Source organism: Melopsittacus undulatus, chromosome Z (assembly GCF_012275295.1).
Source record: "Melopsittacus undulatus isolate bMelUnd1 chromosome Z, bMelUnd1.mat.Z, whole genome shotgun sequence".
Lineage (NCBI taxonomy): Eukaryota > Metazoa > Chordata > Aves > Psittaciformes > Psittaculidae > Melopsittacus > Melopsittacus undulatus.
In genome coordinates this window covers 100,664,316-100,690,244 of record NC_047557.1, presented here as the reverse complement: position 1 = coordinate 100,690,244, position 25,929 = coordinate 100,664,316, and the positions used below count along the sequence as shown (strand labels likewise).

At 45.8% G+C, this 25,929-nt stretch overlaps 1 protein-coding gene across 1 annotated transcript in view; it reads left to right on the top strand.

Moving 5' to 3' along the window:
- Positions 1-806: 806 nt before the first annotated feature.
- The window catches only part of SLC7A5 (solute carrier family 7 member 5), a 41,177-nt gene continuing 16,054 nt past the window's right edge, over positions 807-25,929 (top strand). The window contains exons 1-2 of the mRNA XM_034072622.1: positions 807-1,504; positions 15,162-15,287. Coding sequence (XP_033928513.1) covers positions 904-1,504; positions 15,162-15,287 — 727 coding nt within the window. The 5' untranslated portion in view covers positions 807-903. The remainder of the gene's footprint in view (positions 1,505-15,161; positions 15,288-25,929) is intronic.

Genomic DNA, 25,929 nt, shown 5'->3' with positions numbered 1-25,929 from the left:
TGTGTGACACCAACTAACCACTTGCTGAGAAACACCACCTCAAAGGTACACCTCTCACTGGGAGCAATCATTGTTGAGAATCAGGGCTTCCAGCCTTTAGCCTCTGAATCCCACAAGGACAAGAGGGAGTAGAAATTTGCTAAGGAATTGGCTCCTTAGGCACTATTGTGAAGCATCCAAGTAACTCTCCTTGGATGCAAACCCTGTGCTTTCACTTGAGGTAGTGCAACAAAATATAAATAACAAAATATAAACAAAAAAATAAGTTATTTTGCCTGCTTGGCAGATTGGTGAATTTATTTATTTTTATTAATTTCTTTTGTGACCTCAGTGTCCAAAATGACAGGCAGATTTCTGCAGTGTCTGCAGAAATGCAGGCGATGCAGTGACAGTGCCTTTTCCTGTGACTGTGTACAGGAGGAGGCAGTACAGCCAGTGCATGGAAATCAGGTGGGGCTGACAGGGTGGTAATCGGGAACATGGATTTTGCTGTATTTTAGGTTTACACATGCAGAGCCCGTTCTCCTTCATAGGAGCACACAGCCCGGTCTGGGCAGGAGAAGGAATGTTCACAACCCCCCTGATAGCGAGGAGCCGCAGCGCTGGGGGGGACAGGGAAAGAGGGAGAAGCGCTTTGGCCCCTGCCGAGCCTCTTTGGTCACTTGGGGCGAACGAGCCCCGCAGCACCTCCCTTTCCCCTCCCTCTCCTCCTTCTCCTCCTCCCGGAAAGGCGGCCGGTCCCCGCTCCCCGCCTAGGCGGGAGGTTCACGGCGCACGCCGCCCACCGCCACCGGAACAAAAGGGGCTGCTGCATGGTGCCGGCGGAGCGCACTGCCGCTCCGCCACCCGCTCCGCTTCTCGCTCTGCCGTCCGTGTCCGCTCCGCACCCCGCACCGGGACGCCATGTCGGGCAGCGGAGGCAACGGCAGCAACAGCGCGGTGAAGAAGAGGAGCCCGGCGGGCTCGGCCTCGTCGCTGGCGCAGCAGGAGGAGAAGCAAGTGATGGAGAAGATGCTGGAGGCGGCGGACGGAGGGGCGCAGGAGAACGGCTGCGCCCGCTCGCCCTCGCCGTGCGCTTCGGCGGAGGGCGAAGGGGTGACCCTGCAGCGCTCCATCACGCTGCTCAACGGCGTGGCCATCATCGTAGGCACCATCATCGGCTCCGGCATCTTCGTCACCCCCACCGGCGTGCTGCGGGAGGCCGGCTCGCCGGGGCTGTCGCTGGTGGTGTGGGCCGTCTGCGGGGCCTTCTCCATCGTGGGTGCCCTCTGCTATGCTGAGCTAGGCACTACCATCACCAAGTCCGGCGGGGACTATGCCTACATGCTGGAGGTGTACGGCTCCCTGCCCGCTTTCCTCAAGCTCTGGATAGAGCTGCTCATCATCCGGCCCTCCTCGCAGTACATCGTGGCTCTGGTCTTCGCCACCTACCTGCTCAAGCCTGTCTTCCCCACCTGCCCTGTGCCCGACGAGGCTGCCAAGTTGGTGGCATGTCTCTGTGTCTGTAAGTACCCGCAGACCCTCTGCTGTCCTGCCTGCCCCATGTGGCTCTGTGCTCACCATTGCCTTCCAGAGAAACCAGCTGCCTTAAGCACATCACTTTGTAGATGAACGATCTCTTCTGCACTACACTGGCTTCCTGATGGCTTTATTTTGGGGGGGGGGGGGCTGCTGTTTTGGAACAGCATGAGTAGGAAATATGTCCCTATCCCAAATAAATTGAGTAAAAAATGTCCAAAATACCAGTTACAGGCGGGCAAACGTCTCTGATTCATGTGAATGCACTGAGCAGCATGTGATAAATGCAATATGCATTTTGACTGTGTGCTGGCACGGGATTTCTCATGCTGTTCCTTGGGAATGTGTTGAGGCAGGGTAAAATAAATCCCCTTTCAGCACCACAGTGCTGAGGTGCTGCAGGACCCAGGATGGGCATTTATATGCAGAGGTAGGTGAGGATAACGTGCGGTTGGGAAATTATCTGTTGTGAGCAACTGGTGCTGAACATGGCCTGTGGTGCAGTGCCGGGCTGTTTTCAGCACCAGTTGTGAGATTAGATGATTCTCGGCTGTATGTGCACTGATACCATGCGTAAAACCGGGTTTGTTGTTGGGTTTTTTTGCTATCAAGTGTTTTATTTCAAGAGAAATTGCCTTGTGGAGAAGTTCAGTCATGCTATGATGCATTCAGGGCCACTGATGTCTGCTGTGACGTACAGATAATCTCGCCTGCTGCAGTTTTTATCGTGTTTCTGGTATTTTGAGGTCTGCAGCTATGTCACTGAAGCCTCATTTTCTGTTCCTTCCATTATTGCAGTGTCACCCCATCCAAATTCTTCATACTTTAAATGCAAGACCATTTTCTGCCTTTCTTCCCTCATTTCCTATCCAGTCTGTGTTGTACTCCAATGGTAGTTCTTTGTGCCATTGTAAAGATGTATACTGGAAAAGGATGTGCTATTTTGTGAGGGCTTTATACAACGTGTATTTGGTGTATGAAGTTACAGCCTGGTAATCTTTCTGGGTTTTTTGAGGTAGTGTGGGAAGTTTGTTCGTGCTGTCCAAGGGGAGATTGTGTTAGATTCCTTCATCCTCTGAGGATCACAGGCACTCAAAAGCTGCAGTACATGGTCCTTACATGAAGATAGATTGTCTGTAAATGTCTTCATACACAAACCCCCTGAGTCTTTGGTAGATACATTATATGGCCAGCTAGTAGACAGAGTAAGATAATAAAAGGTGGGGCAGCAAATTGTACTTTCTTTGGGCAAGATGAAAACTTCCCTAAATCGGTTTTCAGGAAGATTAGGGCAAGTAGACAGGCATGTGGACTTTGCAGGTGAGTTTTAATCACAGTTTATTAAGGAAATACTGTCATCCAACTATAGTTCTGCTGATTGGTTTCTTGCCTCAGGCAACGACTTATGAAAAATCTGGTTTTAGAGCTTTCCTGCCAGTCTGCAATATGGTTTCCTCAGTGGCATGGAGCAAAAGGGGCATCCATGCACGTGGCATTCACATTTTCTGCTGAGAAGCTAATGGAATTAGAGCATTGATTAGATGGACTTTGTTACTGTATTAGATCAAAGTTTTGCTGTGAAACTGTAGTTGACAAAGCCTTTGAGAACACATTTGTAATATTAAGTAACTTTTCATCTGCTGTATCTTTCCCCAAATAGGAAGGATGAGGTCTCCCTGTTCTCATTTTACTGCTCAGAGAACAAATACAAGGGTAAAACAGACTTGCCCGTGGTGGGATGTGTTCACTGACAGGGTGGATTGCAGCATGAGATTTCTTGATGCCACGGCTCATTCCCACTTAGGCTTCTCCAATAAGTAATGTGTCTCCAACTTTCTTTTGCTTGCAATTAGTAGGTTTTCTGAAGTGGAATTTGTTTTTGAACCATTATCTTGAAAAGCCAAAGAAAGAATTGCCAGTTTTAGAAATCTGCATCATTTCCATGTGTTTCTTCTTTAAACTTTACTCTCCCTGCACCGCTGGCAACTATTTTGTTTATGCTTTGGGTTAAGTTCTTTTGTTTGTCTGCTTTGCTACAAAAGGTTGGTTCATCAGCCCTTGCCTTCAGCAAGTTAGTTCTCTGTAACATTGATTTCTGGACTTAAGCTTTTCAACTGTCTGGTGCCAAAACCACATCATGAACTAGGAACAATAAATGAAGTAAAGCTGGTCCAAGGACATAGCGAGTCACACGAAACTTCAGTGGGCTAACAAGCAGCTTTGTTACATGGTTGTTGCAAACACACTCCTATCCGGTGAGATACTTACTGTTTTTCTAGAGCCCTAGGGTAAGGAAAATGACCTATTTGTGCATATGCTCTAGATCATCCATTAATAAGTTATCTCAAAGAGAAGAGCAGTTCAGGAAGCAACAGGGGAATCTGGAGCTCTGGGCTGGAATACGGTTGACCTACAGCCAAAACCCAGTCATCTAGAACAGTACCAGCTATATTCTCTGCAGTTTGTATCTCCACATAAAGTGCAATTGGCTGTGTGGTTTCTAGTCAGAGAAATAACAAAAGTTACTTGTTTCCATTTCCAGTGTCACTGGTGCTGAACAGGTCAATAAATAATGTGGTGTTCAGTATTTGCCACTGTGAAGTACAGAAATGGAATTCCTACACATTAAGATAATCTAAATAAATCACAGTCTTGAAAGAAAGAAGAGATAGTTGGCGTAAGGAATTTTGTTCCCCTTAAGGTGCTGAGGAAAACAGGGTGGGTGGTAAGTAGAATTTAACTACAAATTGGTATTTTCTGAAATCGAGATTGTAATCTGCAGACAGTTGGTATGCAAGACTACTCCTTCCATAAGACAACATGAAGGCTTATTATGGCTGCCAAATAAAAGCATGGGAGTTCTCTACAGGGAAGTCTTACTGTAGCAAGAATGGTCAAGTTGCTTGTTGTTAGTGTGGCTTGTGTTCACCACAGAACAGCCAGTGCTCCCTAGCTGTAAGAATTCACAGGTAATTTGGCTTAATACTGTTCAGGCTCTGGGTTACTTGGGTACCTCCTAAACTTGACCATGTTATTTTAGCTGTGAGATTGGAGGGCTGATACTTTCAAAACTGAAAGATCATAAACACGAAAGCAAACACAAAGTGCACCTGGTATCCAAGCATTTATGAACAGAAAACGTTAGTTTGTGAAGCTGAGTATTTGTCTATATGCATGAAAACAGAACCATAATTTGAATTCCCCGAAATATGATTTAATCTAAACCAGTTTTACCTGTTCAGTAGGTGATGGAGGGACAGTTACTTGGTCCTGACTTAGCAGATTTGATGACATCTGCATTACCGTATCAGTAGTTCTTTGCACATGGCAAAGAATTAAACTACTAAGGATTCTGTACTCAGTGTCTCAGGTGCACATTCAAAGCTACGTAGATAAATAAGAATCCATGATACTTATCTCCCTTTGAAAAAAGCCTTGAGAAAGCATCAGTGGAACATACACTCACAGTGCACTTCCAACTTACTTGTATCTTTCTTTTTGTGTTTTTCTACAGTTTATTTTGTCTTTGAATTAAAAAATACATACTTTATCAGGATATTTAGGTAGCAAGTGTAGTTTTGGAAGAACTTGTTGATATGCAGGACCATCTTCAGATAGCAGAAGCATTGTGTAAAACTGTTTAACCCTGTAGTCTTTTTTTCCCATTGTAGAGCCAGTGTCCAGGTAGTGCCTTGAGCAGTGATGAGGAGCAACAGCCAGTTGGGAGTGCATCCCTGGTGTCTTACAGTGCAAGTGGGTCAGATTCTCTTTCACAGCCACTTTGGTGTTAACATTTCTTTAATTCAAACTGATAAATCTTAAGAAAAAGTCATAAAAAAATACAGAGCACAGCCTAATACAGAGTGTATGTTCTAGAGAAGGAAGGGAAATGTCAAATTGCCCACTAAAAGGTAACATGTATATTCCTTATAACCACCTGTTAATTTGCAGATTTCCTACATATGAAATGTCTGAATTGTGGTGTAATAAAGTTTCTGTAGATAAGGGAGATGGGGGGTAATGCTGCTTCCAGACCTGAGGAGGTTCTTGCTCAGTGTTTTACAAGTGCCTGAACTGTTCTTCCTACACACATTCTTACACACAGCCTGCAACACACTGCCTGTGTGCTACCTAACAGATTATAATTTACTCATTTCTTGACAATATAATCTGCACCAGAAGCTTGAGAAACCCTGCCATTTGCATGTATTTTTACTTTTGATCTTCAATGTCATATCAGTGATTTGACTGTTAGCTTCTGAAGCCTTTTCTTTGTTAATTATATATGCTAATCTGGCACTAATAACCCCAATATTGCTGCAGCAGTATCTGCTACTTCCAAAGGAGCAGTATTGTAATCTTCTTTAATATGTCTTTAGACTTCCTTTGCTGCTTCTGAAATATTTTGGGCACTGCTGCTGCAAGAATGGAGTTGCAATAAAACAGGCACATATTTCTCATTTGTCTCTTTTGTTATGAACAGACTAATAGTGGAAGAATTAGTAGCACTCAGTGAAGAGTTGAGTCATATTTAATAGCTGTCCATGTCATAGAGATGTGTAAGTGCCTGACACCCCCCTGAGGAAACTGTGAGTTCAAGGAGGAGAATGATATTGAATCCAGAGATTGGCAAAAGTGTATAAGCAGATGCCTGGAATGCTTGTCAGATCATAGCTGTAGTCCATGAGAGAATATTCGGTGTCAGCGTTTCAACTATAAATTGCCTATGTTGAAAGTAGGAATATCTTTATTTGGTATTAAGATTATGCTTTAAATATGACAAGTTTGGCTGTTTGACCAGCTGTTTCAAGTGAAGCTATAGGTAGATTTTCAACTCATCAGGCATTAGATGGTAAGCAAGGCCAACACAAAATACATCTTGTTCTTGTCTAATGAGTTTATTCTGCAGCATTGCTACTTGGAATTAATCTGCCAGGGCAAGCAAGGTGTGAAGCTTTGATGATGTTTGGGTTTTTTGTTTTTTTCTCCTCCAGAAAGGTGGATTAAGTGATTAAGCTGAATCAGAGTGGAAAGAAGGGGTCTTTGTAGAATCCCTGCTGGATGGCTAATGTTGAAAGACTGAAGTTGTTGTTTTAAATCCGCATTTAATTAGAGTAGCATTAATGGAAACAGCTCTGACACTAGCAGGACTCGTCTGAAATGGATAAAGATTTGGAGGACATTTGAACCACAGCAAGCAAGTACTGCATTTCTTGGCACCCTTCTCTTGGCTCTCACAACAAATGTCTCATTAAATGTTATTGTATTTGAATGACTTAAATTACCACTGAGATCTTTCAGAGTCTTTCTCTTCTGTTGTTAACAAATTGGGAAGGTTTTTTCAAAGAAACTCTCCATGGTCAGTTTAATTCAACCCAGCATCACTAGGTATTTCAAGTATTCAAATAGTCACATAGTCCCAGTGTCGGATGTGGCCAAGAGATCAAATGTAATGGATGAGAAAGCAGCTTCATGCCAACCAGCAAGCAGAGCTGAATTCTGACCCTCTGCATGGCAGAGGTAGTGTGATTCAGACTAAAACTCTCTGGAATTTCATATAAGGGGACATGGTGGGAAAGATGTTTAGCTTGTGATAGTCATGGGGTGCTTTAAATTGCTGGGAACTGAAGAAAGGTATCTCTTTCTTCTATTGCAGTCTATATTTACTTTGTCTTCTTATGGCAGCATGACTTGTCTTGCAGAATTGCTGCGTCATGTAATCTAGAAACATTGACAGTGAGAACACAAGCTTCTTCCTAAGGCCACAGAATAGTGACTCCTGTCCTCTACCTGGGAGTTAGCTCCTCTAACATTGATAATTCTTCATAGTAGTAAAATAAATTCTTTTTAGTAATAAGTTCATCTATCACACAGTTTGACTAGTGTAAACTGTGTCACTGTTATTACAGAACATTGGTACCAAAGTGATGGGTGCATTTACGTAGGCTTGAGATCCAGGCTCTGCAATATCTGCAGGCAATAGAATTCTTTAATGAGCTCTTCCTCTGGGCAGTCCTTGTTTTGCCTTTTGGCCCCAACTTGTGCTGCAGTGGTTGGCACAGCTCTGGAAACAGAGGTGGCAAGTAAGTGCATGTTAATTTATTCTTGCAGAACTACAGAGTGTGGATCCTTCTGGGATCAGTGCTACATGGGGATATACCACCATTGTTCCACTTTGCACTGACTCCTCTGGCTCCCAGCTCCGAGCTGGTTTCAGCACCAGGGGCTTCCTGGAATGGCAAGCCAACAGAGAGATGGATCTGTGACCCACTCAGGGTGTTTGCAGCCATGTGTTGGAGGCATCCAGAGCCCCTGATCTCAGTTAGGGTGTGGGTTTTAAGCTTTTCTTAAGCTTCAGTGGTAGGACAGCCTTTGCCTTCTCCTTTTATGTGTTGTTTGTTGATGTTATCATTCACCAGTTCCTCAGTGCTGTTGTCTGCAGAAGAAGAATAAAAAGGAAAGTGCAATCTCTTGCCAGGTGTATTTATTATTATAAGTTGATTTATAATATAGATGCATTTGTTCTGGGGCCAAGTGCTCCTTCCCAACAGCTTCATGTGCCACTGAGTGTTTGTCTTCTACGGACTGACTGCCTTGTCTGTTAAGTTTCTCCAGGGAATCGCCCTTGGAAAAATAGCTGCAGAGTGTTTCCCTCTGTTTTTCCTCTGTATGACCTTTCAGGGCATGAGTCTTCACTCAATTCCTGTCAGGCTAAAGTTTCCCCAGCCAGTTTCTGTCTGTGTCCTCTGTATGTCTCATGCTAGCCTGTGCAATTAGAAACAGACATATGAGACTATTGGAAGACACTGTAGCATCGCAGCCACCTGAGTGTGAAGTGGGTTTTTTTTGCCTTAGTGGATAGTTAAGGCATTGATTTTTGCATTGGTTTAAATTGCTGTAGTCAGTATGCCGTAATTCCTTGTTTGTGCTATGTGGAGTAACTATTTTCAGTGTAACCTTTTAGTCTAACCTCTTTCGAGCTTAGGCAGCAGTTCCCTGTAAAGCATATGGACCACTTTGTGCTTGTGCCATGTGCTGCTGTCATCCCTGCGGTGTTTCTTGGTGCCCATGGGTTCAGCTTGTCTCTCTGTGAAACCTGCTTGCATGATCAAGAGAAAACTCTTTATCATCATCTGTACTTTATAAAGAGTGAAAGGAGCAGCCTTTGCTGTAGGATTGGGAAATTGAAAGGAATTGAGAGCTGTTCTGTGAGTAATAGTGAAAAGGAGAGCAATATCATCCAGTGGCAGATGGTAAATGGAAGCATCATCTTACAGTTGAGAGGGCTAAGTGCTTTTGAAATGCATGAGTTAGAAATAGGAATAATTTCATGATCTATCCTCTCTCTGTGTTTGGGCAGTGTCACAGTCCCTGTTTTCTTGTCGGGAAGCGGAGGTAGAGGATTTCCTTTTATTCTTCCCCTTTTTTCCCAGAAGTTCCTATGCTACAATGCATTTTCATTCCGGTCTGTAATACAAGTAGGAATCCGTGGCTAACTTGCACCAGTTTAAGCTTACTTCATTAAAGTAAGCTACTTACACACATCTATCCTTGTTGTAGAGGTGTATACTGAACTAAATAGGAAGAACTACTGCTCAAGACCAGGGAAACCTACAGGAGATAGACTAAAGGACAAAAGTGACATTGTGCAAGGCTCTCAAGGTGTGTAACCTCACACTCAGCATGAATGCAGCTGTGCCAGCAGATCAAGAATTCCTACCCTCATTTCAGAAATGCTTCACCTGAAAAACTGCTAAAGATCTTGGATTGAGCAAACTCCCATCACTCCATCAGCAAGTTACATGTGGTGTTGGGCTTGGATCCTGTCTTCCCCTCTGAATGAGGATGATTGCAGAGCTGTGGATACCCTGCTAGTTTGTGTGCTTTTTTCTGTTCCAAACAAAGCCTCCCTGAGCACTGTCTTTACTCCATCTCTGATCCATGGCCACATTCCATTACTCCAGGAAAGCTGCAGCCCTGCCTTTTTCTGTAGGATCATTGCCAAGACTCTTGCATCATAAATGCCAAACCCCAGTTTACTTGTATTAGGGCTCCCTTCACATACTATTTGCTTTGGGCAGAACCGCATACCCACAGGGCAAGTTTACTATATCCTGCCTTTCCTTTGTAGACAGAGTGTGTTTGTGATGGACTTGTTCTGTGTAGGGACTGTTATGATCCCTTTCTGTGCTTTGTAGGCATTTACTCCTCATGTCATTTAGAAATCATGTCTGGGAGGGATCTTGGAATTTGAATTCAAAGGAATGTGCCCATAAAATGTGAATTGTGGCAGAGCAGGGTTCTGTGTTGTGTTAGTCAGTTTATCCTTGCTTCCTATCAGTCATGTGGAAGTTATCAGACTGTGCAGGTGAATGCCAGGGGAACAGGTTAAGTGACATGCCTGAAGCCAGCTGGAACTACTAGGACATAGTAAATAATTGAAGCTGGAAATGTTGTCTTTAGAAAGCCAAAACTTCTTTTTGAAAGCCTGTGGCTTGAGTATCTTGAAATGATGCTCAGCCTCAGCTGGCTCCAGCAGTCACCAGAGGAGATTAAAGGGTTAACAGCACCCTGTGAGCATGTTCACTCTTCAGCAGTCAAACCCCAGCATCTTCCCTGCTTCTGGGAGGAGTAAATAAATAGATGTACCCCTTTGTATATCTGCAGTCACTGCTGCTTTCTAGCTCCTGTTACCCCAATTATACAAAGCCTTTGGAGGGGGGCTGCTGGATCAGACAGGCAGTGTCACATCAGGTTGTGTTAAATCCTTATTCCTAGAATGATTCCCAATGGCACCAACAGGACATGTTAGAGGTCTGACTTGCTGCATAGCTGGCTTCTGACTACAACTACTGGCTGTAGCTTTACAAAAGGTGCTGCAGAAACTAGAGCAGTGCTGCCTGATATTTCCCTGCATTGTATCATGGCCCTGATTCATAGTGAAGCTGTGTCTGTCCAGCTTTCCCCTGTTGTTCATGTGGAGCAGTTCATCTGAGGTAAAGGGAGCCGTGCCAGGAGGACTCCCACAGCCCCTGCTTCATGGGATAGCATCTCGGATCAAAGGAATAAAACTCTGCTTTACGAAACCCAAGCCCTCTGGTCTCCTGGGAAGCAGCCACTGGAATTTGTCTTGGAATTTTATTGAAAAAGTACTCGGTCTGTTTGTTCATCTTGGTGTCTGTAGGAAAAAGCATTTAAGTGTAGGAACTCCACCACGCTCCTTTAGGAAAGACAAATATTATTACATGGCAGGAAAAGCAAAGCTGAGATTGTCACTTGGAGGGATCTGAATTATGGCTGACGTGGAAGAAGCTCTCAGCCCTGTTCAGTCTCTGTCCCTAAGGTTTTTTATGTATTTACAGAGCCCATTTATGTGGCACCAATGTATTTTTAAGGGCTGAATACAGACGCTCACATTGCTTTTCAGTCTGGGACTGTGTAGATAGCTTTTGCCTTTTATGTGCAGCGCTGCCTTCCTATGGCCCATCCAGCAGACTCTGTACAGAACCAGAACATGAAAAACAGCCCTGAGAATGTCAGTATTTAATGTGGAGGCTGAAGCAGCTATTGTCAAACAGAATGCCTAAATGGGCAAGGGAATGTCACTGTCACACCTCTAAGGGCTGTCTTCACTAATGGGAGACGTGTGCTTTTAGATACGTTAGCTCATCCTTTAAATATCCCTCTGTAAACAAGGAGAGTTTTATTTTTAGCATAATCACTGGTTGAAGTGCATCCTGAATCCTCAGCTCCCTCCCTGTCCTCCCCATTAGGATTCACTATAGAGGTGCTTTTAGTAGGAGAATTGTGATCTATGCTTCAGTAGTATTTCACTGTGTTTTCTTGTCTCCCCTTCTTCTCCTCCCCTATGGCACAGACATGCTGTAAGTTGACCTTGCTAGTTTCTGTTCTCTCCTCCCCTGTGTGTCTGGACAGTGTTCCTTTTAGCATACTGGTTGGAGGCAGATAAATCACAATCTTGCTGCAAGGTGTCGGAGCTGTGACCCTGCAAACCGCAGATAGCGCTGGCCTCCTGCTTGATGCTGAAGAGCTTCCAAGCCTGAGCATGTTACGTCTTTCTAAGGAGATCCACCGTATCTCCCCCAAGCAGCACAGCGTGGGGGGACCCAGAGACATGGGTTTATGTCTGGGGGTGGTTGTATGGCAGGTTTGTTGGCACGGTTCTTCACTGCTTGCTTTTGGCTGGGTGCTGAAGCAGGTCACCCAAAGCCATTGATGACCTGTGCAGGAGCACATGTGGTACAGGGGTATGCTTCCCATTACAAACAGCTCTTGGTCATTTCGGTTTCCCCCTCTCCAAATACCCAGACACCCCCAAAGTGGCTTGAAAGGCGTGATATATATATATATATATATATATATATATATATATATGGTGAATCTGAAGTTTATTTACGTCTGGCTTTCATTCTTGTGGGATATATTGGATCACATGCTCTTCCTTGCAAAGACTTCTCTTTCATTTCTGGAAACTTCAAATGCTCTTGTATTGAGATGACACCAGATCCCAGGGGTAAAAGGGGGGGATGCATGTAGCCAATAATCCTGAAAGCAGGCATTGTATTCTGAGATGTACCGTCTGCTGCACTGGGACTGGCTTGGCTCTTCCCTGCCACAGGCAGCCTTTAGCTGATCATCAGATGGACATTTAAATCCTGTCAGCCTGATGCATGTTGCTGTTGTGCTGTGGCTGTATAAGGCTTTCACATCCCTCTGAATGAATGATGCAACTCGTATCTCTTATTGCCTGTGTGTCACTAATTCCTGGTGACTCCTGCTTTGCATCACCGGGAAGTCCTGTCACCCACAAAACAGGGAAGTCTGATCATTGTGATCGGACCCACATACTCTGCTCCCTGAAGACTGAGCTCTCTGAAGCCTGCCTATGGGTGCGTCTGAGCCTGCCTGTGCTCATATGTCTCAGGAATGCTATTCCCAGCTCTGGCGTGGGATGTGTGCTGTGTTTCCCTGAACCCTTACCAATGCAACTGCTTCCATAGGCAGGGCAGGATGCGGGGTGGCAGTGAGCCAGTAAGACCCTCTTAAAAGCCCAGTACTCCTCCCTCTTCCCATGGTTTTATTTCCCTGTCTGCAGTTTATTGTGCCTTTGCTGCGAGGCAGGGTGTGAGGCTGTGAGAACACAACTTTGCTCCATACTGATGGGATGTGAGCAGCTCTGGCGCATGGTCCTGATGCAAGCTGGAAAGCAAAGGCACTGCTGATCCCATGCAGCCACTTATGTTGGAGGAGAGGTGGTGAATGTGTGGTGTGCTGGTGCCTGCATCCTTCATGTGCATGTGTGTGATAACTCAGCTGGATTTGGGTGTGTAGTTGGAGGTAACCTTGCTTCCGAGTAGGGATGTGTTGTGGTTTCCCCTGTGATGCTCAGCATGTGTTGAGTGTTTTAAAGCACTGGGTGTGTTGTTGGGCAGTAATCAGGCCGTATGACTGCAGGTATTTCTGCCTCCCACCTTTATCCATCACCTTCCCTCTCTGTTCTGAGCACCTCAGCTCCACAGGAGCAGGCCAGAGCATCCACTCATCCCTGGAGGAAGAGAGTGGTGACCTGACAAAGGTGCTGCTGAACCCAGTCACATCTCTGGGAGTTCCAATAGGGCTGCACTATCTACATTGCATTCTTTGGGCTTTAAACCATGATTGCAGATATAGCCTGCATAGCCTAAGGGGAGGGTGATCTGCATCCACACTGAGCATTTTGGGGAGCAGCTGTTTGGCTCTGGTCGAGGCAGCAGGGTCGCTGCAGGATGTGGGAAGCAGCCTTTGCACAAGGGCAGAGGCCAGCTTGGAGAGGATCCCATAGGGAAAAGCCTCCAGATCCAGAAGAAGGGTTGAGATCAGCTCCAGGGGCTGTGTAAGCCAATGTGAAGGCAGTGAGGGGTGCAAGGGAGACAGAGAGGAGGGGAAGGCATCCAGCACGTGGGTCACTGTCATTCTCACTGTGACATTTGCTGGTCTCTATAACAAGCAACAGTCTCTGGGAAGCAGGGAGAAAACAGGGCATGAAAATAGTAAGTGATTTGGAAGAGCATTAAGGGTTTTAGCCACTATTTTCTCTGAAGCAGGTGAAACTTGGCCAGTCAGCAGCTTCATGGCTTTAGACAAGCCCTAGTTCATACTGTCCTGGTAGGACTGTCACACTGAATAGTGGCAGGAGTGAGTGATACAGAGGAGGGTGTTGGGGGAACAAGGCCAAAAAAGGTAGGAAATTAGGCTTCACTGGGTGCATTAACCACAGAGCAATGTGTGGGTAGCAGGAACTGCTTGGCAATGTGTGGGAAGGCAGCATGAGCACGTAAAAGAGCAGTCGGAGCAGATGTGAACTGTAGCACTGTTCTGCTCTCTGCAGCCCTCTCTTCCAGCCCTGAGGAGCATCCCTGGAATCCTGTGCAACCATCCTGGGCCCCACTGTTCCAGCAAGTCAATCAAAGGATGAGGGTTGCCTTAGATCCGGCTTCCCTTTCAGTCTGTGCCACTGACCCATGTCCTGCAGCTTGCTGAATGGGTCAGGACAGGGACATCTCCTTTGTGTTTACACCTTCAATAGCCTTTTAGGTGCTATTGTTACACAAATAACTATATACCAGTTCTAGGAGCTTGTTCTGACACTTCTATGGTGTTTCCAACACAATAGCAGCATTAAATTGGATCGACTTAACAGGGACTGCAGCCAATGATAATGGTTGCAGCAAGCACTTGTATTTACGTGCCCTCAGAAGTGTACTTCCCAATGCAGCAGGGCAGTTCCTTGTCCCAAGGATACCATTCAAACCAGCTGCTGTCAAAGCAGGAGACAGAATAGAATCATAGAACCATAGAACAGTTAGGGTTGGAAAGGACCTCAAGATCATCTAGTTCCAACCCCCTGCCATGGGCAGGGACACCTCACACTAAACCATGGCACCCAAGGCTTCATCCAACCTGGTCTTCAACACTGCCAGGGATGGAGCATTCACAACCTCCCTGGGCAACCCATTCCAGTGCCTCAGCAGCCTCACAGTAAAGAATTTCTTCCTTAGATCCAGTCTAAACCCCTGCTGTTTAAGTTTGAACCCATTACCCCTTGTCCTATCACTACAGTCCCTAATGAATAGTCCCTCACCAACATCCCTGTAGCCCCCTTCAGATACTGGAAGGCTGCTCTGAGGTCTCCATGCAGCCTTCTCCAGGCTGAACAGCCCCAACTTTCTCAGCCTGTCTTCATATGGGAGGTGCTCCAGTCCCCTGATAATCCTCGTGGCCTCCTCTGGACTTGTTCTAACAGTTCCATGTCCTTTCTATGTTGAATAGGGAATAGGGAAGTGTGTGGCTGCAGAACCTTGCCTTTAAAAGTTCCTGTTTTAGGAAGAGACTTTTTGTGTTTGCTTAAGCTTTAGCAAAAAGTAAATGCCCAGGGAAGTGGTGAATGCATCAACTTTGGGCACTGCAAAGATTCAGCTGGACATGGTGCTGGATCTAGTGTAGGCTAGAGGTAGTTTTGTGTAGAAAGGTTTGATTCTTGAAGTCGTTTCCAGCCTGGTTTTCTATGATGCTATGATAATTTGTTCTGTGTTTTAAGTGTTTCACTGAAAACTGACTTGTCTTTTCTTGTCTGCTTCCCTCAGTGCTCCTCACAGCAGTGAACTGTTACAGCGTGAAAGCTGCCACTCGTGTTCAGGATGCCTTTGCTGCGGCAAAGCTGCTGGCGCTGGCTCTCATCATCATTCTTGGCTTCGTGCAGCTTGCAAAGGGTAAGTATGTGGTTCCCTTCTTCTTTTGAAGGTGGTATGCGGTTAAAGCAGAATCTGGGAATTAGGGATAAACCCGCAGAGTCCTAACCCAAGTATTTCAGAGCCAGCACAAGTGCTTTACAAATGTCTTTTGTCCTCTTTCATGCTTGGGTGATATTTCCAGCTCTTGCTTTGCAAAGGGCTGAGTGCTTTCATGCACTTTATTTGTGAAATATCATATTTACCTTGCTGAAGTTATGCTTGATTTCACGCTACAAGCACCCAGCAGATACAACCCAAGGTCCTTTCCACTTACTGTAGTCACTGTGTGGTCTCTCCCTTTGAGATACTGGAGCTGCCAAGTCTACAGGGAATGAACATGTTACTTGTGTAAATGAAAGTGTTACTTGCTCTTGGGAATCTTATCTGTAACCAGTGCCTGGTCAGGGCCCTTTCTGAGTAGAGAATTATCTGCATGTGCAAACCAACCCCCAGTCATTTTAATTCACAACATATCCCTGCACGTTTCCCTTGTTCATGTATGGAATGACTTGGTTGAGTCCATAGGGTTACACAAGGATGCCTTGGTCAGGCAAGGCTGCAGAAACTGTGTGATGAACAGTGATATTAGGGCCCTCAGCTGCCACCAGCACCCCTGTATGTCAACTAGCATCTAAAAAAGAAGGTAAAAGTGGGGAGAGAAAGCAAATTTTCTGGTGCTTGTTTTTTATATGCACACTTAAAATTCTCTCAAACCCAGAGAAATACTTTGTTCCAAACCCATCTGATTAACTAATCCTCACAAATAAACCTTTAAATGCATGCTTTTTTGTACAAGTTTTGTGAAAATAAACTCTTCTGGGGGAGCACTACAGGCCCTAATTGTTAAACGTGCATAAAAGCCTACAGATAGTCCTGTCTCTCTGTGCTGGCAAGTGTGTGTGTGTATGTCTGTGTGTGCATGTGGGTCTTTTTCATTCCTGTCTCAGCTATGGGAGCCAGTGCTGTCTTTGCAGAATTTCTTGCTTTATCAGAGGTTTTCTTTTCTTCCAGCTCAGTGCCCATGCTCAACAGGAACATTGTTTGAGCCTTATCACAGAATACACCTCCTTCCTCTTTGTAGCTCCCCAGGCTGCCTTGCTGAACTTTTTCTTTCTCTCTTAGAAGGAAAACAATAAATAAATATAAATCTCTGTTAGTTCTTTAACATATTCCTGTGTTTTTATAATTACTTTTTGTTTGCAGATGATAACCTTAATTTGCATCTTCAGAATCACCTTCCTGCCCTCTGTGCTGTTCTTTTGCCCTTTTGTGGGGGGTGAATCACTTTCTGCCTAGGTGTAAAATACACAATATTTCCACTGACTTATATCTGTAACCAGTCAGAGATTTCTATCTTGTGTTCAAAAATACCCATCCTACACTGTTCTAGCTCAGAAGCCTTTTAGCTCCTAAGAAGCCTGTTACAGCATCAGGTTTTTGTAGGTGTGGAGAGATACAACTGTGCCCATTTTTAAGTACAGGTAATTTCATGTGACATTTAGTTTCCTGTTAAACCACCCGGCCACTTCAAACAGAGTGAAAAGTAATAGGATCAAAAGCAGTAGTTAGATGGTAACACCTGATGGTAAAGATCTCTTCTCCCTGTCTATGCACACAACACACAGTACAAAGCAAACTGGATCAGAGTGGGAACCTTGGGATCTATAGAGGATGCTCCTCTCAAAGCCCATGTTTACACCTTGTTCTTGGTGGCACACTACTGCTTGTCTGAGTTCCTATTTTACAACATACTACCTGCTGGTGGTCTAACATGGGTTTTATTAATCTCCTTATGGAAGTTGCAAGCTCCCTGGTAAGTCCTTAAGGACATGCAAGCTCCTTCCATACACTCTTCTTTAGTTTCCACCTACATTTTGGAGCTTTCTCAATTTTTGTTTAAATCATGCCAGGTAACTCAAAGTTTATGTAGCAGGAATACATCAAGAGACTGTCTTTTTTTCTCCAAGGAAAGCACATTAAGACATACTGAAAATGGGAAAGCGCTGCACTGTTCTCCATCTGTGTTGAGACAAGAAATGATAGGTGCAAGCTGTGAGACAAGGGAGATTTGGATTAGTTATTAGTAAAAACACTTCTAACTGTAATGCAGGTGGATGGTGCAGAGAGGCTGTCTCACTGGAGATTCACAAGAACAGGTTAATAACTGTCTCTCAGGAAGTGTTCAAGTGAGTCAAACCTGCCCTGGAGCAGGGAATAAATCTGGAGCATCTGTATGCCACTGTATCCATGCTCTCTGAGGCTGTGCTGTGCATTAGTAGCACAGTACAGAGCTGCTGCATCTTTTCCAGGTGAAATACTGTAAAAGAAGTCTGTTAAAAATACTGATGTTTTTAGATGGATAACTTGCTTTTAAAAGCCTGTTTAGCCTCTGAGGAGATGGGTGATCCCAAGTCCATACAAAATGCCATGCCTTTGCCACTCCTCTGTGTGCCCTTGTGTTCTATTACACCACAGAAGGCTCTTACCACCATTCATCCCAAGCCAGCAGCTATTACTGGTGTGAAATACCATCCAAGTTGATTGTCTGGGACTGCTGTTTCAATGGTGATGGAGTTGTGTGTTCCTGTGATGCTCCAGATAGTGCCTGAGCAGTGCCAATTAACTGGCTCTACTGGTTACTGTCCCATTGCTGGTTTATGTTTACAGTCTCCATAAAGAGAGGAGCAACACCAAGTTTCTTGCTTAGATGTGGAAGCTTTTGAGACTTGACAGAAGTATGACCTCCTCTGTACTGACCTCCTGCCTTCAGCTTCTGTCTTTCTTTTCCCCCCCTTTTTATGCTTTCACTGAATATTTTCATTATTTTCAGAAAAGCAGTAACATCTCAAGACAAAGAAATATGTGGCAATATGACCACACAGAAAATGGGGTTTCCTTGTGATCTTTCTATGGACAGCTGTTTTACATCACTCCTTTCGTGCTACTTCAAAAGGAGGGATGCAGTTGGTTTCTTACTTAGACAGCATTTCAGCTGTTTGAAAGTTGACTCAGTATAGCTGATGCCATTATTTTACCAATGAAAAGTTAACACTTCTAAAAGCTGTTGTGGGGCTAGAGTTGTGTTGCTTTCAAAGTTCAGTGTCTGGGCTTTGTTTATTGCTGTGTAAAACCTCATAGATGGACCCCCAGCTATACAGCTCACAGGCTGTAGCACTGAAATAGAATAAATAACTTAGCATAGACAGGATCAGGACTACTTTGCTCCAGCGTTGCAAAAACTAAGCTTATTTTTTGAGCCTACTTGGTTCAAATTCTAATTTGAATTGGTTCTAATTCTAATTTGGTCTAATTTGGTTCAAATTGATGTCACCTCTGGGTATTTTTTGGCCGTATTCTTGACCTAGTGAGTGGGATAACTGGGATCAGAGTGGCTTGGATAGTGACTGTGCAGGTTTAAGGGATGTTTACTGGGCTGGGTGTGATATAACAGGTCTATGATTAGATCTGCAGCTGTGCTTTTCATACCCCATCACCCTGCACCTCACAATGTCTTAAAAACTAACCTAGGTGTGAAGTGGCTAAAAAAGGTGCTAATCTTTAAGGACAGGCTCATGCATTTTACATGTGAGGGAGTTCAGGAAAGGTTGATGTCAATAAGAAAATCCTTATCACAGATGTGTTTCTGCTATATTCTATTCTGTTGCTGTCCTAAGGTTTCTTAAATGTTTATGTGCCCTTGGGCAGCATAAGCAGCGAGGTGCTGTTCCTGGCTGCTCTGTGTTTGGGGAGTGCTGCAGTGCTGTGATTCCTCACCAGCAGTTCTGCTTAAAATTAGTAAGAATTGGGCATCTGGGACTTGGGGAAATAGAATTTAACACCTGTTTTACTGAATTATTTTTATGGAACTTATTGTCCCTTTTCCTTCTTTAACGCCCAGTTTCTGATCTTAAATTACTCATCTGTGGCACCTCGAGCGCCTGTTTGGTGGCAGCAGCATTATTCTCTCTTAACTCCCTTCATTGGGCTTAAGGATCAGCATCTGCTGAATGAGCATGGGGTGAACTAAGGACACACTGGGCAGTTTTAACTCCAGACGTTTACCATGGAGAGCTTAGGCAAGGCAAGGAGGTTTTGGTTTAATCATGGTTTTGTTTCATTGGTCTTCAGTGGATGGGTACAATGTCAGCCAGCCCTGACACCCCAGTCCCAGCATCATTTGCCCTTTGTAGAAGGGTATTTAGAGGTGTACTGGTGGCTGGGAAGTTATGAGCTCTACACAGGAGGGTTTCTGGGAGTACCAAAATGAGGATTCAAACCTGTAGTCATTGACATGTGCTTGGCATGTCTGTGAACCCTCCTAAAAACAGCATTGAAGTTCTCCAGGTGGGAGGCAGCATCTGTCGCTATGGGGCTCTGTGCACATCTGGGTGCTGCTTCAGGTTATTGCATCTCTGCTTTCTGTTAGAAAACTCCCATTTGGACTCCATCTTTCTCTGTGAATTTTTGGTTCGTTTTGCCAGTTTCCTGTACAATTTTTATGCCTTTTTTTGGTGAAAAATCCTGTGGTTAAGAAAGACCTGAGGGAGGGGAAATCCACTCACTCTTCCTCCCAGATTTTCCTCTCTGCTGCCATTTGGATGTCCCCAAAATCCCCCTTGAGCCAGATCTGAAGCAAGACCCAGGGCTGAGCTCTGCAAGCAGCTAAGGCAGGATAGAGCTGTTAGTGTGAGGAGGGCAGGGCTGCCCTGGAGGGGTCCTGCTGACACAGCAGGAAAGCTTGATTTCACAAATCCCAGGCTCCCTCAGGTCTGAAAGCACAATGGCACATAGATACTGAGAGAAAACAAGAGTGGTCATTGTCTGAATCCTCTCCTATCTACATTTAATCCTGCTTGGCCATCCGGAGATGAATGAGCACTTGGCATAGCTGAAGAAATCTGCCACAAGTTTTCCTTTAACCTGATGTAATCTCACCCGAGAGGGAACCTGATCAACAGGTTGATGATCAGCAGTTTGCTTTCAGTTGATTTGGGGTGTTTTTCATTTCCTACCATGTCAGTGATGTGCTGTTTTGCTAAGGTAGATGCAGCAATGCCATTGCACACCCTGTGTGGGTCTGTGCAGCTGAGTAGCCACTATGCTTGGAGGAACCAGCTCACACAGGGGACTGGCTCTACAATGCACCATGGGGTGCAAGAATCAACTGGAGGTGGAATTGTAGGTGTCTGAGTTTGGAGCCCAAAGCCAAACCATGAGGGTGTTCACCCAGCCATAGCCATGACTAACTCGCACTGTAAATCCCCTTTGGCAGACAGCAGACGAAGCCTATGGGTAGTAAATGTCCCTCAAGCTTTTGAGTGCATCCCTGCAAGTTGGGGCTGAAGCCTGTGCACAAAAGACTGCAAGAAAAAGCATGCCCTCGGGCTGCCCATGCTGTTTCTTGTTACGCTGGCATTCAGAAATGCCACTATAAAGTGTTTTTCCAGCAGTAAGCTGCAAAGGAAAGTTATTGTGCTTCACTTACCCTCTTCTTCAGCGAGCACATGGAGAGTGGAAGACCGTACCAAAGGAGAGCATGTACAAAGAAGCTGGGAAAGCTGCCAGCATCCTGCACCTCTAAATCACATCAACCACATGCTGGAGATTAATCAGGCATCTTAATGCTGGAGGGTTGATACCACACAATTATGTTTTATGGGCCTCTCACTCTCTAATCTTTGATTTCTGTTCCAGCCAAAGGTGGATGCAGATGCTGAGGCCAGGTGGGCATGGCAGATTAGTGTGCTATGCAGCTTGCCTGCTCTGGTTTGGAGTCAGCAGTGGTTCATTTCTGCTGAGACAACTTTTTTCTTGCCCTCTCTGCCCAGAAAGCCTTTGGCAATTGCAGATTCCAGGATAGAGTTCAGCCTGCTGAGCCTCTTGTGTTTTACAAGTGCAGAGTTGCCTGTGCAGAAGTAAATCAAATGTATTTAATAACATTTAGTATTAGTATTTAACAACAACATACAGAAGCGGTCAGTGGGTGACCTTGTGCTTCTGGTTATGGTCACTGTGAGTTGTAGTGCCTCTGTATGCAGGCCTTTGAAGAGTGATGAGAACTGTTTGTTTAACACTTGAGGATGGGATGGAAATGTGCCTTTATATCTGAAAAGCTGCTTTATCCAAGGAGTTGTGGATTGCAGCATGCTGCTCACTTTCAGTATTGTAAGTGAACTGCCAAATGCAAAGCTGGATCAAGGTAAGGTTGCACTGGAGGCTATGCATGCCATAGGGAATGCTGCTCACCACTGCTGTGGGCTCTGTCGTTTAAAGGCAGCTGACATGAGAAACTCTGTTGGCTTCTTATTTTCCAAGTGTGGCTAACCCAGCAATGCAGACTGACCTAACTAGAGAGCAGCTAAGGCTTTGGTATTTACTGCTTTGCATCTCTGTTTGGGTCCTGTCTCTCTGACATAGAATTGTTCAGGCTGGAAAACACCTTTAAGACCATCAAGTCTAACTGTTAACCCAGCACTGCCAAGTCCACTGTCTCTAAAGTAGTTGCCATCATTCATGCCTGATGTATGTCAGTGCAGTCCATAGCTCTGCATATGTGTGTGTGTACACATGTGCTTTGCTTGCTTTATAAACTTATCCTCTTCCACAGCCTTCAAATGCAGGGCTGAAATTCATGTCCTTGGGAGTGTGGCTGACAGGTAGGAGGATCTGCCCTCCCCAAGTGTTCCTTTGAATGTCAAGCTGGTTGGCTCCGTTAGCCCCTCCAGAGCCTTGTCATTTGGCTTGTTTGTCATTCCCAATCACAAGCTCCTGTGGATGTGAATGGAACTTGTTGTGCAGCTATGGAAAGAAGAAAGAAGCTATGGAAGTGGCTGGAAACCTATTGGGTGGCATCTTTCCATGCTGTGATAAGGATCAAAGGGACCCTGTTCATCCAGGGTCTCTGCTTTCTGGCTCCCAGACATGACATTCCCAGGTCTGCTTCTTTATTTCTTATCAGCAAATGTTGTGCCAGCAGACATGGAGGTTGTGAAAATAAAGAGGTGATTGTTTAAGAGGAGGAGGATAAAAGGTGTTTTGGTGGTATCAGCAGGATGCAGAGGAGGTGGAAAGGGCAGCAAAATGCTGTCTGCCCCAAGCTGTGTCTTGGTGGACCATTGCAAAAGGGGGAGCTGTAAAGCTTGAGTCATGTGTGGGGTGAAGTGAGTTCACGAGCCCAGATCCTTGGTTTCACCCTAAAAGAGCAATGTTAGGTCTTTGTAAACAGTATTGACAGAGCTTCCTGGTACTGGGGGGAAAGAGCTTCTGTATAAAACAGAAGGAAGTAGTTGAAATAAGGGGAAGTGTCATCGCCTGTGCGCAGATGGTGAGAATCAGGATGTAACCCAAGAGCTCTGCCTCCTCCTTGCATGCCCTCTCTCTCCCCCAAGGCTCCCATGGGGTCTCAAACCCATAACCCCATCTGCTAAGGGACCCAACTTTAACAGCTGCTGCCCAAAACTGCTTTGTGCAAAGCTACACAGGAGAGGAGCAAACCCTTTATGTGGCATCCGAGTGTGTGTTTCCTGGGTTGCTCCAAGCTGCCCAAGAGATGCTCTCCGATCCCTGACCCCTGTTTGCTTCTTGCCCTCTTTGTTCTGACTCAGTCGATTGAACTCTTGCTGCTGTTCTTGTGGCTCAACAGCTGAGTCCATCTCCTCCTCTGGGGGGTTTTGTGTGTACAGCACATTCCTCCCTGGCTCCATCTCCTCCATAAGCTGCAGTCCCCCCCTTCTCTTGCTGAGCTGTCTGCGTGGCTCTGTTCCCTTTGCTCACTGTTTCGGCAAGTCAGAAATGCTTAATTATCATTAAACACCTTCTGCAAGAGAAGATTGCTGTGCTGTTAGAACCGGAACGGACACGACCGGGGAGCAAATGGGTGTTTGTCAAAGAAAGGGTCTGAACATGCAGAGCATGGACCTGAATAGGTCCCTCCTGCCGAAAGGCCCCAGGTGACCCATCGCTTGCCGGCGCAATTACCCGAGTCTTGGCAGCTGGCAAGATCAGTAAATGGGGTTTATGTCAGAGCTTGTTACCTTAATTTGGTTAATTGTAGAGCAGAGTGCGGCTCAACAGCCAGTTCAAACCAGGTTCCAGATCTCCGGGGTGCCGGGCACGGGCAGGGCATTGCCTTGAGAGTGGATGTGTCTGCATGGGCTGGGGAGGATGAAGGATCCGGAGGGTGCCTATAGCATGGTTTTGGGATGCTCTCACATACAGACCCCCCTCTCCATGGGAGCAGTTGGGCCGTGCGTGGCAGCCTCACCTGCACATTTGTAACCCTTGATTTGATCCCAAGTCAGCAATTTAAGGCTGGAGGTTTGAATTGCACACTGAGGGTCGACAGATGCAGTGTCCAGAGCTGAGGTTCACACCTCCAATTTGAACAGCAGGTCCTAGTGAGAATTTGTGTTAGAGAAGGGAGGTGAGAATGACCATGCTGGACCCAGTATAAGAAAGATGGGGAGAGACTTTATAGCAGGGCCTGTTATGATAGGGTGAGGGGTGATGGTTTTAAACTAAGACTCAGACTGGACATAGTTAAAAATGCATTACAATGAGGGTGGTAAAACACCAGCATGGGTTGCCCAGATGCAGCATCCCTGGAAACATTCAGGCTGGATGTGGTTCTGGGCAACCTGTGCCCATCAAGTTGAAGATCTCCCTGCTCATTGCATGTGGGTTGGACTAGATGAGCTTTAGAGTTCCCTTCCAACCCAAACTATTCTATGTTTCTATCCCCAGTCTCCAGCTGGGACCAGTACAGCATCTGTGGATAAGTGTAACAACAAGAGGGGCATGTGGTGCTTCCTGGACACTTTTACATACCCCAGTGCATCTCTGGGACTTCTGCACCATCTCTGTGCATCTTGGTGTGATGGATTCCTGTTCCAAGGATCTAAGGACTGCCTGAACCTTTGGGTGTGGGGCTGCTAATGAGATCAGGGCATGCTGGGTACAGTCAGAGCTCACCCACTGCATCTGGGATACTTCTCTGGCATCACTCTGGTGTCGGTTATGTCTAAAGGGCATAGATTTAAACTGCTGGGCACAGATTGTTACCTGTCTGATGATCTGCTGGCTGGCAGTGTGGGACAGAGCTCAGGTGGCCATGGCAAGGAGAGGACGGCTGCTCTGATGGGATTTGATACTTGAGGCATGCTTATTAAGGAGCCCAGGTCCCTCTCATGCAACCAGGCAGCTGTAAATCATAGAATCCCAGACTGGTTTGTGTTGGAAGGGACCTTAAAGCTCCTCCAGCTCCAACCCCTGCCACGGGCAGGGACCCCTTCCACTGGAGCAGCTGCTCCAAGCCCCTGTGTCCAACCTGGCCTTGAGCACTGCCAGGGATGGGGCAGCCACAGCTTCTCTGGGCACACTGTGCCAGCGCCTCAGCACCCTCACAGGGAAGAACTTCTGCCTTGTATCTAATCTTAATCTCTGTTGTTTAAGTCTGAACCCTTTACCCTTTGTCCTATCACTACAGTCCCCAGTGAAGAGTCCATCTGTGAAAGAAGCAAAAGAGCATCATGTAGACACATAACAATATGAGCTTGCCCCCTTGCAGTGGGAAGAGATAGATCTTGGCTCCTCTGGTTATTTCATTGTGTTCTGACAGGTTGCAGAGAGATGTGAAGTTGAGCAACTCACTGCAAGCGTTTGAGAGGTACAGCCCAATAGATGAGGTGTCACAGTGAGGTGTTAGCTCCTTAAGTGCTGAGGAGGAACAAGAATCCCTTTCCTTCCTACCTCGTGTCTCCTGGCTGCCTCCACACTGACCTAACTTGCCACTCCTTTGCCAGTAGCTGCATTTTGGTGCTGATGCTTCAAAGGGATGAGTTTGGTGCATGCCACAGCAGGTGCAAGGAAAAGGTGTGTGAGTTATGTCCCAGCCATCCATCATCCCCATCCGCAGCGTAATGAAGTGCCAAGGCTTTGTTCTTTACATCAGTGCTGCTGCCTTTCCCTCTTAGTCCTGGAGCAGGCAGTCCTAACACATAGCCAAAGTGTCTATACAGCCCATTAGGACACCAAATTGGGTTTGGACCCATCCTTACCCAGAGGCTAAAGATGCTCATGGCTCCCAAGAGGGTGGCACATCCTGAATCCAGGCCTGTGGTTTGGGGCTGGGGACTACTGATGGTTTCCTCACATCCTGGCCAGAAGGGTGAGGGCAGCAGCTCAGCCCTTCCTCAGCAGCACCAGTACATGGTTTCTGTGTGAGGGTTGTTTCTAGAGGGCACAAATGAAACCCACAGATGCCTCAGAAACAGGAACATTGGGACTGAGCTTTTGCCTGTGATGGGCAGAAAGAGGCTGCTGGTGAAAGAGGAACAAGATGAATAGAAACAGAGGTTCATCCTCTTGACATGGTAAAGAGGTGGTCCAAGTCAGATCTATTGACAAAGCATGAGCAGATCTTTAAGAGCCTTCCTGAGGGGTGTTTGAAATGCTCAGAGAGCTCTCCTTGTCCATCCGTGTGCAGTTCTAGGAGCTAATTACAGTCACTGTTAACAAAAAGTGTATCTTATTCCCATAACAAAAGACCTGGAAAGCACTAGACTGGTAATTATCTAGGAGGGGCAGAAAATTAACTCAGGAAAGCTGAGCCCAAGGGATGCAG